Here is an 18,203-nt window from a genome sequence, read left to right as displayed (position 1 = left end):
AAAGTATTCAGATCCCTTCACTTTTTACACATTTTGTTACGCTATAGCAATATTCTAAAATGGATGAAAAAAAAGATCCTCAATCTACACACAATACCCCATAATGACAAAGTGAAAACAGGTTTTTAGAAATATTTGCAAATAAAAAAGCAGATACCTTATTTACATAAGTATTCAGACACTTTGCTATGAGACTTGAAATTGAGCTCAGGTGCATCTGGTTTCCATTGATCATCCTTGATGTTTCTACAAGTTGAACGGAGTCCACCTGTGGTAAATGCAAATGATTAGACATGATTTGGAAAGGCACACGCCTGTCTATATAAGGTCCCACAGTTCACAGTGCCTGTCAGAGCAAAAACCAAGCCCCCCCCAAAAAAGGTATGCAGCATTGAAGGTCCCCAAGAACACAGTGGTCTCCATCAGTCTTAAATGGAAGAAGTTTGGAACCACCAAGACTCTTCCTAGAGCTGGCCGCCCGGCCAAACTGAACAATCGGGGAGAAGGGCCTTGGTCAGGCCTTTATGGTAGAGTGGCCAGACGGAAGCCATTCCTCAGTGAAAGGCACATGACAGCCTGCTTGGAGTTTGCCAAAAGGCACCTAAAGGACACAGACCATGAGAAACAAGATTTCATCTTTGGTCTGATGAAACCAAGATTGAATTGTTTGGCCTGAATGCCAAGCGTCACGTCTGGAGGAAACCAGGCACCGTTCATCACCTGGCCAGTCAGGATCAAGGGAAAGATGAACGAAGCAAAGTACAGAGAGATCCTTGATGAAAACCTGCTCCAGAGCGCTCAGGACCTAAGACTGGGGCGAAGGTTCACCTTCTAACAGGACAACAACCCTAAGCACCCAGCCAAGACAACGCAGGAGTGGTTTCAGGACAAGTCTCTGAATGTCCTTGAGTGGCCCAGCCAGAGCCGGACTTGAACCCGATCAAACTTCTCTGGAGAGACCTGAAAATAACTGTGCAGCGACGCTCCCCATCCAACCTGACAGAGCTTGAGAGGATCTGCAGAGAAGAATGGGAGAAACTCCCCAAATACAGGTGTGCCAAGCTTGTAGTGTCATATTGAAGAAGACTCGAGGCTGTAATCGCTGCCAAAGGTGCTTCAACAACTAGTTTACTACTGAGTAAAGGGTCTGAATACTTATTTAAATGTGATATATCACATTTATTTAAGTATTCAGACCCTTATACATACACGTGTGTGTGTGTGTGTGTGTGTGTGTGTGTGTGTGTGTGTGTGTGTGTGTGTGTGTGTGTGTGTGTGTGTGTGTGTATATATATATATCACACACATTTGCTAAAAAAAAATCTAAAAACCTGTTTCTGCTTTGTCATTATGGGGTATTTTGTGTAGATTGATGAGGGAAAAAAACAATTTTATACATTTTATAAGGCTGTTACATAACAAAATGTGGAAAAAGTGAAGGGGTCTGGGGTCTGAATACTTTCCGAATGCACTTTGTTTTAGAAAACAAATTTGAAAGCCAAAATTGAGGGGGGAAAGCACTCAATGTTTATGCAACCTAATAATCAACCCCTAAAAATACTTCCAGAACCACCTTCATATATTTTTTTCAATTGAGAAAATCTACAAAAGAAATCAGCCCACCCTAGTCTTCATTGATAGGGATGCATGTGACATTGCACAGCAGAAATATGGTTTATTTCTACTTTATTGGATTTATTCTTAATTTCAATATGGAAGGGAAACCAGGTACTGGTGTTTGTATATACCGTTTCTTGACGGGTAAAATGTTTTCTTATACAGGGCGTTGACCCTTGAACCCACTGACCCCCCCCCCCCCCCCAAAAAAAATAAATAATATGTAAAACAAAGTTGCACTGCTATGGCTAACCAAAAAGGACTGGTTTTGAAAGTTGGATCATCAAATCCATTGAGGCTTTAAACGTTTTCTTAAACTATAATTTTTTACACTCAAAGCAACTGGGAAACGTCCATGGCAGGCATTGTTGTTACACAAATCCTATTTAATCACTTGTAACTTGCTGTTTGGACCGTCAGTATTCCAAAACTGATTTCAAAAACCAAACTAATTTGACCATTGAGGCCTGCAGTGTGAACAAGGCTTTAGACAAATTCTAATTGGCTTCTCAAGAGGCTGTGCAGTCTTGCCCTCTACTTGTGTCTGTTCAGCTAGGACAGGTTAAACCTGATTTATTTTTCTGATTTATTGCCTGTGTACATTTGGTAAATCTACTTGTATATTTTGTATGATATAGCGGTTTAACCATTGGATCACCAAGAGCTGTAAATAAATCTACTGAGCATGCCAACCTGCCTACTGATTTCATGACCTTATGACTGCTACAAGGTCCCCAAAAATGTGTTGTAGACAAAATAGTGTCAAGGGCTGTCTGTAGCCTCAATAAATATACAGAGATTTGTAGTTGAACAAGTCATTGCATGTTTATAGATGTTTTCAACTTCGGCACACCAGGAATTGTTGATGAGGAAGCATACACCTCTCCCTCTACTCTTCAATCCATTCAATCCATATGGGAAATGGAAAAGCCGCCTGATTGAATAGAAAAGTTGAGTGAATTGTCAGTTTATTAATGTTTTTATTTGACCTTTATTTAACTAGGCAAGTCAGTTAAGACCAAATTCTTATTTTCAATGACGGCCTAGAAACAGTGGGTCAACTGCCTTGTTCAGGGGCAGAAAAAACAAAGACAGCATTCCCTAATATTCCTCTGCGATTGAAGCCTTGCTTTGAGTTCAAAGTGCAAGTGCTGGTTAATTTAATTACATTTTAAAATGTTTGGGGGGGTGGGGGTGAAGGTGAGGAGGAGGATTATTTAAGATACTTTTTGAAGATTTTTTCAGAAGATGGGCAGGGGCTCTACTGTCCTAGTTTCAGGGGGAATCTGGTTCCACCATTGGGCTTCCAGGACAGAGAAGAGCTTGGACTGGGCTGAGCGGGAGCTGCCCTTCCGTAGCGGTGTGAGGGCCAAGAACCTGAGGTGGCAGAACGGAGTGCTCGGGTTGGGGTGTAGGGTTTGAGCATAGCCTGAAGGTAGGCAGGGGCAGTTCCTCTTGCTGTTCCGTAGGTAAGCACCATGGTCTTGTAGTGGATGCGAGCTTCGACTGGAAGCCAGTGGAGTGTGCGGAGGAACGTGGTGACATGAGAGAACTTGGGAAGGTTGGAAACCAAGCGGGCTGCAGTGTTCTGGATAAGTTGCAGGGGTTTGATGGGACAAGGTGGAGAGGACAAGTGCCTGGGTTAGGACCTGCACCGCTTCCTGTGTGAGGTAGGGTCGTACTCTACGGAGGTTGTAGAGCATGAACCTGCAAGAGCCGGTCACTGCTTTGATGTTTGCAGAGAACGACAGGGTGTTGTCCGGGGTAATGCCAAGTTTATTTGCACTCTGCGAGGGCGACACTGTGGAGTTGTCAACCGTGATGGAGAGGTCTTTGAGGGGGAAGGCCTTCCCTGGGAGGAAGAGCAGTTCCGTCTTGTTGAGCTTGAGGTGGTGGGCCGACATCCAAGTTGAGGTATCTGCCAGGCACGCAGAGATGCATGTCACCACCTGGGTGTCAGAAGGGGGGGGGGGGAGAGAGAAAAGTAGTTGAGTGTCATCCGCATAGCAATGATAGGGGAGACCATGTGAGGATATGATGGAGCCGAGTGACTTGGTGTATAGAGAGAAGAGGAGGGGGCCTAGAACCGAGCCCTGGGGGACACCAGTAGTGAGAGTAAATGGTGCAGACACAGATCCTCTCCATGTCACCTGGTAGGAGCAACCTGTCAGGTAGGAGTGACCTGCAGGTAGGATGCAATCCAAGAGTATGCAGAGCCTGAGACGCCCAGCCCTGAGAGGGCGGAGAGGAGGAGCTGATGGTTCACGGTTTTGAAGGCAGCGGATAGATCTTGGAGGATGAGAACAGAGGAGAGAGTCAGCTTTGGCAGTGCAGAGAGCCTCTTTGACACAGAGAAGAGCAGTCTCGGTTAAGTGACCTGTCTTGAAGCCTGACTGGTTAGGGTCAAGAAGATCATTCTGAGAGAGATAACAAGAAAGTTAATCAGACAGCACACAAGTGTTTTGGAAAGAAAAGAAAGGTCTATAGTTTTTGACGTAGCCTGCTAATACTGTACTTTTGTTTTGAATTCAGGATTCAGATTTGGGAACAGACCGTAATGACAACCTCTCAGAAAGCAAGGTAATCTACTCTGAAAGGGTTGTCTCTGTTGTCTGGAACTTCTAGTGACTGTTTGTGTTAGTGTATTAACTCCCTCTGTATCTGATGTAGGAAAAAACTGCGATTTTGGGACTCACTGGGATTTTCAAAAGGGCTCCAAGACCATCGCCAAAGCCATCCCCACGCTCCACTGTTGATAAGGTAGTAAAGTTGTCACTCTCTGGTGTTCTTTGTAACAGTATCAATGTACAATCAAATGAATGTTTATAGTAACCCTGTGCTCTAAATATGTCAGGACCCTCTTACTGAGTACGAGGAACTCTCTGCCAGCAATGACAGCCTCTCAGACTTCACCACAATTAAGGTAATATTTTGTATACTTACATTTTATGTATAAATACATTTGATTTCATATAATTAAGTATGTTTTAGAAAATGACTCTTTTTTTTGTAGGAAAATCTCTCTGCACAAAGAGAACTCTCAGCCAACAATGATAGTTTTTCCGACACTACAACCACCAGCAAAGTGAGTCTTGAACCTTATTTTACCTACATCTACCTTTATCATCACTTTGTTAACCCACCAATTTGCTTTGTATGTTTAACTGTGTATGTATTTTTGACACAGGAGAAAAAAGGAGGGTTTGGCGGAATCTTCAGGAGAATTCCAAAACCTTTCGAGCAACAGGTAATTACAGTCATGTAACATGAGCATTAGCATGTAGCATTAGCAACTGTAGCCAACTGATATATGTTACTATGCAGTTTACACCCAGAACAGAAAACAATGTAAACGACATATGTTTACATGTCCTATCTTTCTCTCTCTATTAGGACAGTATGGACACAGAGCCACCTGTGAGAGGTAAGCTGAGGCGCCAGAGGACAATCAAGATGAAGAGACGGGTGAGTGATCAGTTATTTAGGTGAATCGACCCATGATTGACCTATGATTTCAGAGATTTCACTCACGTCGCTACTCAATACAGTTACTTGTCTGGTCCCAGTTGGTTTTGAGGCCATACTTTTGTTATGTACTATGAATGATTTTGTTATTTTCATGTTGAATATTAAATCAAAGTTGCTTCTCAGGTTGTGTCATTCCAAGTGAAAAGAACTCTCCAGAGGATTCCAAAATGTACTGCTGCTCGGGTATTGCTATTTCTTCTTACGTTCCTCAACCCCTCCAACTCAGTCCCATCACTTAATGCCCCTCTATGTAATACAGTAGTAGTAAAATAGATGCTGTGGTTTTCTGATTTCTCCCTCAGGACTCTGATAAGGAGCATGTGGAGCTGCAAGGGGTGGCCACACTGCAGGTCAGCTATAGAACATGTGTATCATGCATACTGGTGCTTTATATGTTGCCTGTGTCCAGTGGTCTGATGTCTGTCTGTCTGTCTGTCTGTCTGTCTGTCTGTCTGTCTGTCTGTCTGTCTGTTCCAGGAGAGCACAGTGGAGATCCAGCCTGTGGAGATGGCCGCATACCCCACTGACGGAGTCAACCTTCTGGAGTCTGAAGAGGTGTGTCTGTCTGTCTCTCGGTATCTGTCACTCATTCACACTCTCTGATTTGGAGATGACTGACATGTTTTCTCATTGTTGTTTCTTTTCCAGGAGAGTGACGGCCTGTTGGACTGGTGGAGATCAGTCGAAGGTGTGTTTCCACATCAAACTATTTCTGTATGTCTGTGTGTAACCGGTGCTGTACTGCACCGCTGTAACTCTGCGTTGTGTGTGGTTGATTGAGACTATAGACGTGGACTTTGGAGATCAGGAAGTTTCAATCAAGCACAATTCACTCTCTGCATCCTGCATCTGCATCCAATAGAAAATAAAACATTTGTAGAGCACATATGTTCTGCGAATCGTCACCTCTTTCTACAACAGATGCACAATACAAGGGACTGGGATCATTCTAGGAGCTAGCCATCGTTCACACATACAATAGCCTGCTAATACCTTAGCTAGCTATTAACCACATGTTGAATTCAGAATGTTGACATCATCCTAAAAAGTACAATTACATCTTAACAATACCATCCACATATGAGTAACCTCTAAATATACAACATTATTCATGAACAAAACACTGTGCGTATGACTTTGTGCTTAAAAGAATCAAACTTTTCTGAAGACGACAGAAAAAGCGTGCCTACCCCTCATAGTGCATCAAAATGATTTGAGCACGAGCACGCAGGGCAAAGCGTAAGTAAACACTCCCCTACTCCCAGGATGCAGGCATGCATAATAACAAATCAACATGACATATTAATATATGAACCTGGTGAAATTCACATAGTACTTTAACAACTGTTACATGTGCGTGCATTTAAGTGGCTGAGGGAATATTTATGTGTTGGAGAAGTGTGATAAAAGTATAAATCTTGTGTTGTTGGTTACCAGGTTGGGAGCAGTGGAATGAAACATCCCATTTCCAAGAGGATGAAGCAGATATGTGAGTCATTCATCTCTCTGTGCCTTACGTTCAAGTTCAAAATGTAATTGTCCATCTTCTGTTGACATGGAAAGTTCATTTTAAAACGCCTCCGTCTCTCCCTCTTTCCCTCCCTCAGGGTGGTGGAGCAGGTGGCTGACCGTGTGTTCATGGCGGCTCGGCTGTTTGTGCGTCTCTTCAACCAGCGGGGAGCGTCACTGCAGGGCCGTATCCTGGAGCTGCTGGCCCAGGCCGACGCTGCCGACCAGTTCCACAAGAGGACGGTGACGGCCGCTGTGGGGGGAGGCGTGGCCAGTGTGTGTGGCAGTGTGGCCACCATCACTGGCCTCATCCTTGCCCCCTTCACCTTCGGAGCCTCCATCATCGTCACCGCTGTAGGCATCTCTGTGGCGACCGCTGGAAGCATCGCCTCGGCAACGGCCAACATCACTGATACAGTGCACTCCAACATGGACTGCAAGAAAGTGGAGAAGATGATCCAGGGCTACCAGGAGGAGATCAAGGATATCAGGGAGTGTATGGAGTTTGTACAGGTGGGTTACTGTTCTTTCTCTCTCACTTTCTCACTAACTGGCAACCGCACGCATATTCACATCCTGTATACACATACACACTCCTCCACCTCTATCCCTCACGTGTCCTTTCTCTCTGTGTGTCTGCAGGAAGGTATGGAAGCTCTGCAGGAGGGGAACTTTGAAAAGTACACTGAGAGTGCAGCCAAGAAGGCTCTGAACCACAACATAAAGCACGTGATGAAGGAGGGGGGGCGGGCCGGAAAGAAACTGATGATCAACACAGACAAGCTCATCAGCACCGTGCAGGTTCTAGGCGTGGCAGGGGGGGCCGCCAAAGCTGTTAAGGCCATCAGCGTTACCACAGGTGTCATGTCCGCTCTCTTCCTCGCACTTGACGTCTTCTTCCTCGCCAAGGATTCCCATGAGCTGCGCAAGGGCGCCAAGACAAAGTTCGCCTCCGAGATCCGAGAGATGTGCAAGGACCTGCAGGACGGGCTACTGGAGCTGAACAAGGTGAAAACCCAGCTGCAGAAAACCATGGATGGGATCGAGCTGGAAGAGTACGAGGAGGAGGAGGAAGTGGAGGTGGAAGTGGATGATGACCTGGAGTCAGACCCAGTTAAACTAGCTCAGCTGGAGCAAGAGCTGGACCAGTTAGAGGAGAAGTTGGACAAGAAGGTCCAGGAGGAACAGAAATGGAATAAAAGCAAGGAGGAGGCAGATAAGAGTGAGGAAAGGGAAATTAAGGAGGAGAAGAATACTAAAAAGAAGGATGGTCAGAAAGAGAAGGCGAGACCTAAAAGTAAAACAATCGAGTTGGGGAAGTTGTGTGAGACTGAGAAAGTGGAGATGGAGAAAGAGCGGACGACTGAGAGGGGAGACACTAATGGTAGTGTGAAAGGTGATAATAGCAGCGTTCAGAATAAAAAAGGGTCTGAGAAAGGAAAAATGAAAGATAAAGGAATGGAGAGTAGAAACACCAATGAAAAAGGAAATGTTGAGGGCAAAAAAGAGAAAAGAAATGATAGAGGCAGTACGAATGAGGAGGGTGAAGAAAAGGCAAGAAAGACTGAAAAACAAAAAGGTAGAGGGAATAAAAATGAGCCAGCTGATACAAAGAAAGGGATTTCGCATGAAAATGTAGAGTCTGAAAGGGGGAAGAGTGAAAGAGTGAAGGAACAAAAAGCAGCTGGATTGGAGACTAAGATGAGGGTGAGGGAAACTTCAGAAAGAGGAAACGCAAGCAGACATGGCAGCAAGACTGACAAAGAGCAAATCCAGAAGAGGAGTCAGAGGGAGAGAGGCAGTAGAGATGAAATACCAGAGATTGCTCCAGGGAGAAGACGCAGTAAAGATCTGAAGTGTGGGAGCATAACTGAAACAGGTGAGATGGAGAGAACGAGTAAGACTGAAAGGGGTGGGGTAGAGAGGGGGGTTAGGAACTGGAGAGCAGAGATGGATAGGGGAAGTAAAGATAAGTACAGTGTTGACTTAAAGGGAGACTCAGAGAGGGGGAAGACAAAAGAGGAATCTGAGGTGAAAAGAACGAGTGGGGTTGAGAGAGGGACAGCTAAAGGGACCTCTAAGGAGGAAGGAATTATAGAGAGAATGTCCAGGAGGGAAAACAAAGACAGGGAGTTGGGGTGTAAGAGGGAAAGAGCTGAGGAAAAGCGTGGGAGTAAGATTGAGAAAATGCAAAGAAAATTTGAAAGTGGTAGGGAGGGGGGCATCAGAAATGAAGATGAGGTGGTTCATCAGAGTGAAAGGGACAGGAAGGAGGGTGATGTTGAAAGGAACAGGAGAGATGGTGATGCTGAGCAGAAGCCTCTCCGCCAAGGCTCTCGTCCACGCTCCAAAGCCATCTGCCAATTTTACATCTGATGCATTATTAACTGAGTACTTAAAGAAGTATTCTAAAAGGGATTAACCTAGTGTTTGGTTTTATATTATTTACTTGGAGACATATTGAGACAAAGACAGTCATTGTGTTTTTAATATTTGAAAGAGCAATGGAACTCAAATATGCCTTTTTATACACATTTTTCATGACAAAGTGATTTTTTAAAACTTTTCATTTATTTTTTTAAACAAGGTCACTGTAAAGATTGTTGTATGAAAATGAATTTCTCGTGGACAGATATACATAAACAATTGTCTGGAAGGAATGGGATGTATGGAATAACAAGTAGCAGAAGTTCCGGTGTTTGGGTTTTTTGTCACTGGTTATTTGGACAAATCACGATTTCGCAGGTGTTAGCATGTTTAGAATTTCGGAAGTGGAGTGGACTTTCGGCCATTACTTTCGAAGAGGGTGGAGATCCTTGTTCCGCTCCTCATTCTAGCATCTCTTCTCTTAACATGTATGGACCTAGAATTTAATCGAGCGCCTGACCAAATGCTGGGGACTTTAGTTCTCGGTTAACCAACATTATATGAACAAATCGCTGTCCAAAAGCTGGTAGCTATTCATACAGATGTCAATTAACTCCATAGGAAGAGTCACACTGACTCAAAGCACTTTATAAAACAATGGCTGCTGCTCATGGGGCCGATTCTGACCCGAATTAAGCGCACATAAATGGAACGCAATTACTTTTTTAGGCACTTTTGTCTCTATGCGTATTCTGACCTAAACTTAAGCAAGAGAAAAGCATGCTATTCACCCGCTATTTGTTCGGGGTGGAGATCTAATAAAATGGAGGTGTGGCGGAGGTGTGGCAGAGAAGTGTCAACAGAGACGCCATATTCTGCCTGTTTCAAGTGGAAAAAGCATCTACTTATTTTTTTAAAATACAAATAACAGCATTCTCCATGCACTGTAATACATACATTGATAAGAGCTGTGTAAGTGAGTAATCCGTTTGGAGAAAGGGATTGCAAATACACATAGCAATTGTTTTAGATCATTCATCGTTATGATCCCTGGAGAAGAACGTGAAACCAGTCATATGGAAGAAAACTGAAAATCATATCAACATGACATGTATTGCGGCACCTTTTCCAAAGTTTAGTAGGCTATAAATAGCTGTACCGTTATTCTGAATTTTAATTGTGCACCCTCATAATTTGCGTAGATGACATTTGGAAATCCAAGCTATAGGCTTCTGTGCTGAACCTGACGATTTTATGCATGCGCTTTGTAATGTTTTAATTTTCTGCCCGGCCTTTTCTATGTTTTATTTTACAATTTGTATAATGTTAAATATTATCCACTATTGGGAGCCACCACCAGTAATACCCACATACATGTATAAATGTCACTTTAGTGTTCTTTTTCTTCAATTTGTAGCTTACATTTTGCATCATTCCATTCCATTTACGTTTCTTTCCTCTGTCACGTCTGTGGAGTTGGTCCTGAGGGTCGCTAGCATTAGTGGATCATATTAGGCTAATGTTGTGCAATGATTTGGGACATGTAGCCTATTTGAATCATTATGGAAATCAGACCACACGTAGCAGGTTAAACCTGGAGCCTGGCACACGGTTCACGACGACTGGACCGGTCATACAGTTCCATGATTAGTGAGGAATAGGATAGCTATAATTATTGTTCATTCCTTATTGTGCACTTTTCCCCACCTTCCAATATTTCATGGATTGAATATGACAACTTTCAAGATGTATTTTTGATTCATCAATACATTCTGTGCGTAAATGTTCTCCAAACCTGTTTTTTTTATGATTCATACATACTTTCGTAACCCTAAAATGTGTCTAAATAATCAAGAGTATTTTTAAATCTACCAGTTGGTGCTGAAACGGAGATGAATATGCATATATTTATATGGCTTTCTTTTATTGATCTCTATATTCTAAACCCATTCTCAATGTATTCTAGTCAGTCTGTTGACAGAATTTGAATTTAAAAAGGTACACCGTATTTAAAGGGATGGCTTAACATGAATGTAGGTTACTGAAAATCCTGTTGAATGAAAACTCCACGAGAAAATCTGTTGACCAGGAAGTGAGAGGGATTTCAGCAGTTGAATTAACCTTTTCATGGGCGAGTTACAAATATATTTAGCGTGAGTTTTTTAATGCACGTGATGTCAGAATGCACTCACTAGCTTGGTTTCCAACCAATTGGCAACAGATTTTCATTCAAAATCAGTATAAAGAAAATATGCGCATTTTCCCACCGGTGGTGTTTCTACCAAATGGACTTGTTATGGATAAAAATCAGTGCGTGATGACGTAGTGCAGACGAAATGTACTTTTTTTGCTTAAGTTTTCATGTACTGAATAAAAATGTAAAGTTCCATGTGTTTCCATTGCATTTTCAACTGTTGTGTTAAATAGCAAATGTACAGCTGGCAGATACGGTGTGGTTATACATGCCTATATATCGATTGTAACATGTAATATTCAACAAAAAATTGATAAGGTAATGCTGCAATAGAATGATTACTGACAGAATCTTACCACTCATGCAACGAACCGGTGGACATTTCCGTGCTTCATTGGAAACGTCAGTTCAAAATAATTTTGAAGACTGTTGTGGAGGGAGGGAGAGGGTAGGGAGGACACAATGTGAAGCTAAAATGCAGACTGCTATGGAATGTTGAGTGGAAGTTTATGTGGAATGACTAGCTAGTATAGTTCAGGAAATGGAATGTAAGGTAAGAGGTTGGATGCTGCTAAAATTGCTTAATTGTTTTGGTTGGTTGAGCATTGTAACTTGTTGATATTGCTAGATAACTAGCTAACTGTAGCTAGCTATACGCTAACAGCATCTAGTTAAACTAGCTAGTTAGCTAGATTACATTAAATTCGGCTCCATTGTGACTACCTAGGTAGCTCTCGCTCACTAACGTTAGCTAACTAGCCAAGCTAAACTCAAGTTTATCGTAAATCATGGAGTTGCGAAGTGGCCCGTTTGGTTTGCTGACTAGACGGGCCACTTCGCTTTTCTAGCTAACCAGCTAACAAAAGGGCAAATGTTAACCCACTGAATGATATTTCCTTAACGTGTTAAGTTGAAGCCATTCTCTCTGTGTGTGTGTGTGTGAGTGAGTGAGTGAGTGAGTGAGTGAGTGAGTGAGTGAGTAGCTAGCTAGTATGAGAGGGAGCGAAAGAATGAATCTGATGAACAATTTAGCCTAACATGGAATCTGATTATCACAATACTGTATGCATGGCAACACATGATGTCATGACACATTCTTATGAGGTATAGCTAAGTTAAGTTATCAGTTGTGTGTATCTGTGTTATATCTTTATAGTGGCAGACACCTGAGCTGATTCCAGACCAGCTGGACAGGACATAGTTCTATCAACCTTCAAGGGGAACCCATCTTTAGCTTTTGTCAGGTCACACACCAGTTTACATACACAAATATACAACCCGTCTCTGTATCATAAATTACAGTGTCTTCACCAGCCAAATCTAGTGACCACCATCCTCTGGACTCAGCCAGCCTAAACGGACAGGTATACACATCACTGGGACATTGTTGTTTCTAGGACTGTCCTGTACTAATCTTGGTCGACCGAAAATTGTCTGTTCTTTTGACCAAATGTTTGGTATAAAATTTGAAACGTATATTTTTCCATATATTGACACACCCTATGTGTTTGAATAAAATCAACTATATGCATTGAGCTTGTCTGATGCTTTAAGGTTACGGTTTGATGAAATAAGACACAAATGACTCAAGAGGGAGCCAGAGATCAAGATAACCAGAAGAAAAACTTAACCTTACCCAACCATTCTCCTTCCGCTCCTGCTGGCTTTCGCAGATTCTGCCATTACTCTCCTGAAGTTGCCGGTAATAGGCTACAAGAAGAGTCGGCAACCTTTCTCATGTGGAATGCAAATGTATCTTACCATTTCTACCGATCTGTGTGCCGGTTATGGTTTTCACGTGCACATTTTCATGGAATAGTTTCATTTAATTTATATCTCAATCAGTGTGATGTGATTAATCAAAATTATATCCAAATCTAAATGAAAATGATAAACCTAAAAAGTAACTTCTATTGCCATTGTCAACTATGTAAAAAATAGCCTACATAAGGCCAACAAATAAAAACCTTGCATCCTGTGCAGGTAGAAAATATCCTGATGAAAATAAATATCCTATAAATCATATTGGCTACGTATGGCCTGTCTGCAACAAACTTGAAACATTGTATCAACTATTAACTTGGGTCTGCCCGAAGCTCAATAAATGTATAAAATATTCTGGGCCTCTGTTTCCTGCACCAGTGAGCTCAGGTCAGACACAGCTGTAGGCTATTTGCACAAGGGATAAGAAGCAGTGCTTGACTTGGGCAGGAGCTCACAAGAGCGGAGTACCGGCACCTCAAATGTTCTACTGCTTGAGCTCCTGTTCCTCTTATAGAATATTATCTCAAAAGAATTGTGAAGCTCCTGCACAATAATATAAACAGTGCCAGCACCCAAAATGAGTACCGGAACCTATTTTAGTCCAAGTCAAGCACTGATAAGAAGTAATCAGGTAGACCTATTTTATGACGTTTCCACTGGATCAGAGCGTTACATTTTTCCCTTTATCGAAATGGAGAGAGCTAGAAATATTGTCACTCAATGGTTGTAAAAACAGACTTTTTGCTTGCTGTTTGAGGTGAAGAAAACATTACTTTGAGAAGCTCCACAGCTCAAAAATCTCTGAAACTGGAAACACTTATCTCCCTCACTAGCTTTAAGCACCAGCTGTCAGAGCAGCTCACAGATCACTGCACCTGTACATAGCCCATCTATTATTTAGCCCAAACAACTCCCTCTTCCCCTACTGTATTTATTTATTTATTTTGCTCCTTTGCACCCCATTATTTCTATTTCTACTTTGCACTTTCTTCCACTACAAATGTACCATTCCAGTGTTTTACTTGCTATATTGTATTTACTTTGTCACCATGGCCTTTTTTGCCTTTACCTCCCTTATCTCACCTCATTTGCTCACATTATATAGACTTATTTTTCTATTGACTGTATGTTTGTTTTACTCCATGTGTAACTCTGTGTTGTTGTATGTGTCGAACTGCTTTGCTTTATCTTGGCCAGGTCGCAGTTGTAAATGAGAACTTGTTCTCAACTTGCCTACCTGGTTAAATAAAGGTGAAATAAAAAATTAGTGGTGGTGCCTTAAGCCAACCAGAAATACTATCAGATCCCCAGATGGGTACATTTACAGTGCCTTAAAGTATTCAGACCCCTTGACTTTTTCCACATTTTGTTACGTTACAGCCTTATTCTAAAATTGATTAAATAAAACAAAATGTCCTCAGCAATCTACACACAATACCCCATAATGACAAAGCGAAAACAGGTTTTCCATCAAACTTAAATGGAAGAAGTTGGAAACCACCAAGACTCTTCCAAGAGTTAGCTGCCCGGCCAAACTGAGCAATCAGGGGAGAAAGACCTTGGTCAGGGAGGTGACCAAGAACCCGATGGTCACTGACAGAGCTCCAGAGTTCCTCTGTGGAGATGGGAGAACCTTCCAGAAGGACAACCATCTCTGCAGCATTGCACCAATCAGGCCTTTATGGTAGAGTGGCCAAACGGACAGGAGTTTGCCAAAAGGCACCAAAAGATTCTCAGAACATTAGAAACAAGATTCTCTGGTCTGATGAAACCAAGATAGAACTCTTTGGCCTGAATGTCAAGCTTCACGTCTGGAGGAAACCTGGCACCATACCTACGGTGAAGCATGGTGGTGGCAGTATCATGCTGTAGGGATGTTTTTCAGCGGCAGGGACTGGGAGACTAGTCAGGATCGAGGCAAAGATGAACAGAGCAAAATACAGAGATCCTTGATAAAAATCTATTCCAGAGCGCTCAGTACCTCAGACTGGGGGCGAAGGTTCACCTTCCAACACGTCAATGACCCTAAGCACACAGCCAAGACAACGCAGGAGTGGCTTCGGGACAAGTCTCTGAATCTCCTTGAGTGGCCCAGCCAGAGCCCGGACTTGAACCCGATCAAACATCTCTGGACAGATCTGAAAATAGCTGTGCAGCGACACTCCCCATCCAACCTGACAGAGCTTGAGAGGATCTGCAGAGAAGAATGGGAAAACTCCACAAATACAGGTGTGCCAAGCTTGTAGTGTCACACCCAAGAAGAGTCATGGCTGTAATTGCTGCCGAATCTGCTTCAACAAAGTACTGAGTAAAGGGTCTGAATACTTATGTATATGTGATCATTTTTAATAAATTAGCAAGAAATTCTGAAAAACTGATTTTGATTTGTCATTATGGGGTGTGTGTAGATTGAGGGGGGGGGAAATTTGATCCATTTTAGAATAAGGCTGTAACTTTAAATGTGGAAAAAGTGAAGAGGTCTGAATACTTCAGGAAGGCACTGTATATGCCTACATTTGCGTGCAGGCCTGGTAGCCTATAGGCCTACTTCTATATGTAATCAGGTGCGCGTCCTTACTCAACATTAACAGGAGCGCTCAAAACAAAAGACAATGACTAAAATAAATTAAATAAATTGACAGAACTCATAAATAGAATGAAATAAACCAAAACGTGTTTCTCACAAGTGAAGCATAGGTTGTGCCCTCTGCAACAATGTGTCCTCTCCGACATTGAGAATGATAAGACTGGAATAATAATATATTGAATGTATTAACAGAAATGTTCATAACCAAACATTGTAGATTAGAAATTATAGGAATTAACGGTAAATGTAGGCTACTACTGATAGTAGGGAATAGACACCAACAATCAAAACGCAAACAATTCACAGTGATGTTATGAAACAATGAATGTGCACAAATTAGCGGGAGAGAGATAATTCTGTAGAGAGAAGTGCATTGTGCGCTGCGTGGTCAATCCGACATCTGCATTGGCCATGCAACATTTACTGTGATATGGCCTCTGCAGAAGTCAAGGTATTCAGACTGTACTAATTGCGATTCGTGGAGCAGCGCAGAGCTGTTGTGAAGGAAGTTGTCAAGGAAGTGCGTTTGATTATACAGGATGTACTGCCCCCACCCGCCGTCAACCAATTATGTCAACGCAGAGCTATTCAGAGCTCTCATTGTTATAACATTTGGGAGTTCGCACAGCGATGTGGTACAGAGCTCGATTTGGCTTTTGTATGCCTCCAGAGGCTCCGCAATTGCATCACACCTTCCATATGAACAATGGCGACCGTCATTCAGGGCAGGTGAGCCCCACCTGTTTAGCAAAAAAAATGTTGCCTATTTTACATGTTATTTTGCCATTAATACGTGACATACCAGTTTGCAAACAATGTATAAAAAAATGTTGAGTTAATAAAACACGGTCTCTTTGTTTCCTTGAGTAAGGCAACCCCTGTGTTTCAGCCTAGCACAGTGCTTTCTGTGGTGGTGGGGCAGCCAGCTGGAAAATACGGAGCGTAGGGGGTGGTAATGTTCTCTAGTTGCGCAGTGACTGCCTCAGTGGTCTGTCACTCACTCAAGCAGTCATCATCATGAATCAAGTCGACAATCTACTGGCAAATCCTTTTCATATGAAGAGAAGTTACAGTATCGGTGCTCATCGACCATTGGACAAATATTACAAGTTTGAAATCGCAAATTCAACAATGAGTGGTTTGGAAGGAATCAGTGGCTAAATGCAAGCATTGCAAAGCTATCACTAGCCTGCTATTCAGTGGAGAGGGTGTTTGATACAAATCTGGTTTTAAGGGTCTCTTTTCCAAGCTTAAAAGGTTAAACATTGACATGCCATGGACCAGAAAAGATTGAATACATTGGCCATGCTGGCAATCCAGTATGACATCTGCCACGTCCAAAACACCTGGAAACTCTGAAATCTCAGACTTTAGCGAGTTCAAGACAACGGGGAACTACGTAAAAAAAAAAACAAAGCTCCGATTTTGAAAATAAGTTGAGCATATAAATCAGGAACTCGGGCCTCTTTCTAGAGCTCCGACTTGAAGATCGCTGACGTCAGGATTCCTCTTTCTAGAGCTTCGACCTGAAGATCGCTGACGTCAGGATTCAGGCTTGTCCCCCCCCAAGAGCGCCAGTTGTCTTGAAAGCCCCATAAATCCAGAGAATACCAGACTTTGATGAAAGTTCCATGACAAACTTTGCCCATAAGACCGCCACTCCACCTTCCTGTTCGTGAGCACAGCACAAGGTGAGTCCAAAAATGTTATATGTATGCTGTAGCTAAGAAAGTAATACAAAAAGTGTATGTTGTGTAGTAAGCTGTTAGTAGCCGATGTGCCTCACCCTAATAATTTGGTCCCTTTCCCCCTCATAACTTAGACTACGGTTCTGACTTGGTGGTGCATATGTAACCTATTTTAGAGAGAGAAAAAAAAGAAATGTCATTGAATATTGTAAGAGCATTCATTGTCTGTTTATATGCCCCCTTTATTTATCCTACGTTTCTGACTTGGTGTACAGGGAGAACACTAAGAACGGCCCATGTTCTGAACTCTGTCGCTGTACATTTCAAAAGTCCTGAACAAATACTTATATTGACTAGGTCCGTCCTAGCTCACTCATTAAGGTCTTAATCTTAATTACAGATCGCCTCTTATCCGCTCGTCATTCCCCTATGCCAGTATGTACATCTCAATTGTCAGTAGAAACAACATTTCTTTAAGCAAGTCGGCCATATCAGCTATATATTTTTTAAAGGCAGTAAATGAGGCTGAATTAACTGTTTCGCTGCCAGACAAGGCTCCACTGATAACCAGGTGTAGCAGTGGTAAGGATTCACTCCATGGTGCTGAAAAGAAAGCTCTGCTCTTGGGACAGCTTTATGTAGGCATTAACAGTTTGTGGGCACCTTTCGTCATATAGTGCAATTAATGCATTGTTTATTGGTTTTGCTGGCATGCATCTAAAAAAATATTTTTAAAATTATATATGGGGGAGCTTGCCCCACCAAGATTTACATGCTAAAATCGCCACTTCATATGGAGATCAAGCATAAATAGGCTTTTAGTCTAGGCTTCCGCAATGGGGTCAGCCCTAGTGTACCTACTACCTATATGAACACCAACGCATCATCTGTTTGCATGCCTGGTTGGGAGGTTCTTGAAGTGGAACCATGATAAAGGATATGAGAAGGG

The 18,203-nt window shown here is 42.5% G+C and overlaps 1 protein-coding gene across 2 annotated transcripts in view; it reads left to right on the top strand.

Moving 5' to 3' along the window:
• Positions 1–11,408, top strand: part of LOC115169501 (uncharacterized) — a 32,617-nt gene extending 21,209 nt beyond the window's left edge. For both annotated transcript variants that reach the window (XM_029725181.1, XM_029725180.1), the window contains 13 exons: positions 4,150–4,197; positions 4,288–4,377; positions 4,472–4,540; positions 4,631–4,702; positions 4,805–4,864; positions 5,011–5,082; positions 5,269–5,328; positions 5,448–5,495; positions 5,623–5,700; positions 5,794–5,833; positions 6,583–6,634; positions 6,753–7,167; positions 7,297–11,408. In XM_029725181.1, the coding sequence (XP_029581041.1) occupies positions 4,150–4,197; positions 4,288–4,377; positions 4,472–4,540; positions 4,631–4,702; positions 4,805–4,864; positions 5,011–5,082; positions 5,269–5,328; positions 5,448–5,495; positions 5,623–5,700; positions 5,794–5,833; positions 6,583–6,634; positions 6,753–7,167; positions 7,297–9,030 (2,838 nt within the window). In that variant the 3' untranslated portion in view covers positions 9,031–11,408. The remainder of the gene's footprint in view (positions 1–4,149; positions 4,198–4,287; positions 4,378–4,471; positions 4,541–4,630; positions 4,703–4,804; positions 4,865–5,010; positions 5,083–5,268; positions 5,329–5,447; positions 5,496–5,622; positions 5,701–5,793; positions 5,834–6,582; positions 6,635–6,752; positions 7,168–7,296) is intronic.
• Positions 11,409–18,203: the final 6,795 nt, after the last annotated feature.

This window comes from Salmo trutta, chromosome 31, assembly GCF_901001165.1.
Source record: "Salmo trutta chromosome 31, fSalTru1.1, whole genome shotgun sequence".
Classification (NCBI taxonomy): Eukaryota; Metazoa; Chordata; class Actinopteri; order Salmoniformes; family Salmonidae; genus Salmo; species Salmo trutta.
The sequence above is the reverse complement of the archived record's forward strand: the minus strand, read 5'-3'. Positions and strand labels throughout refer to the sequence as shown.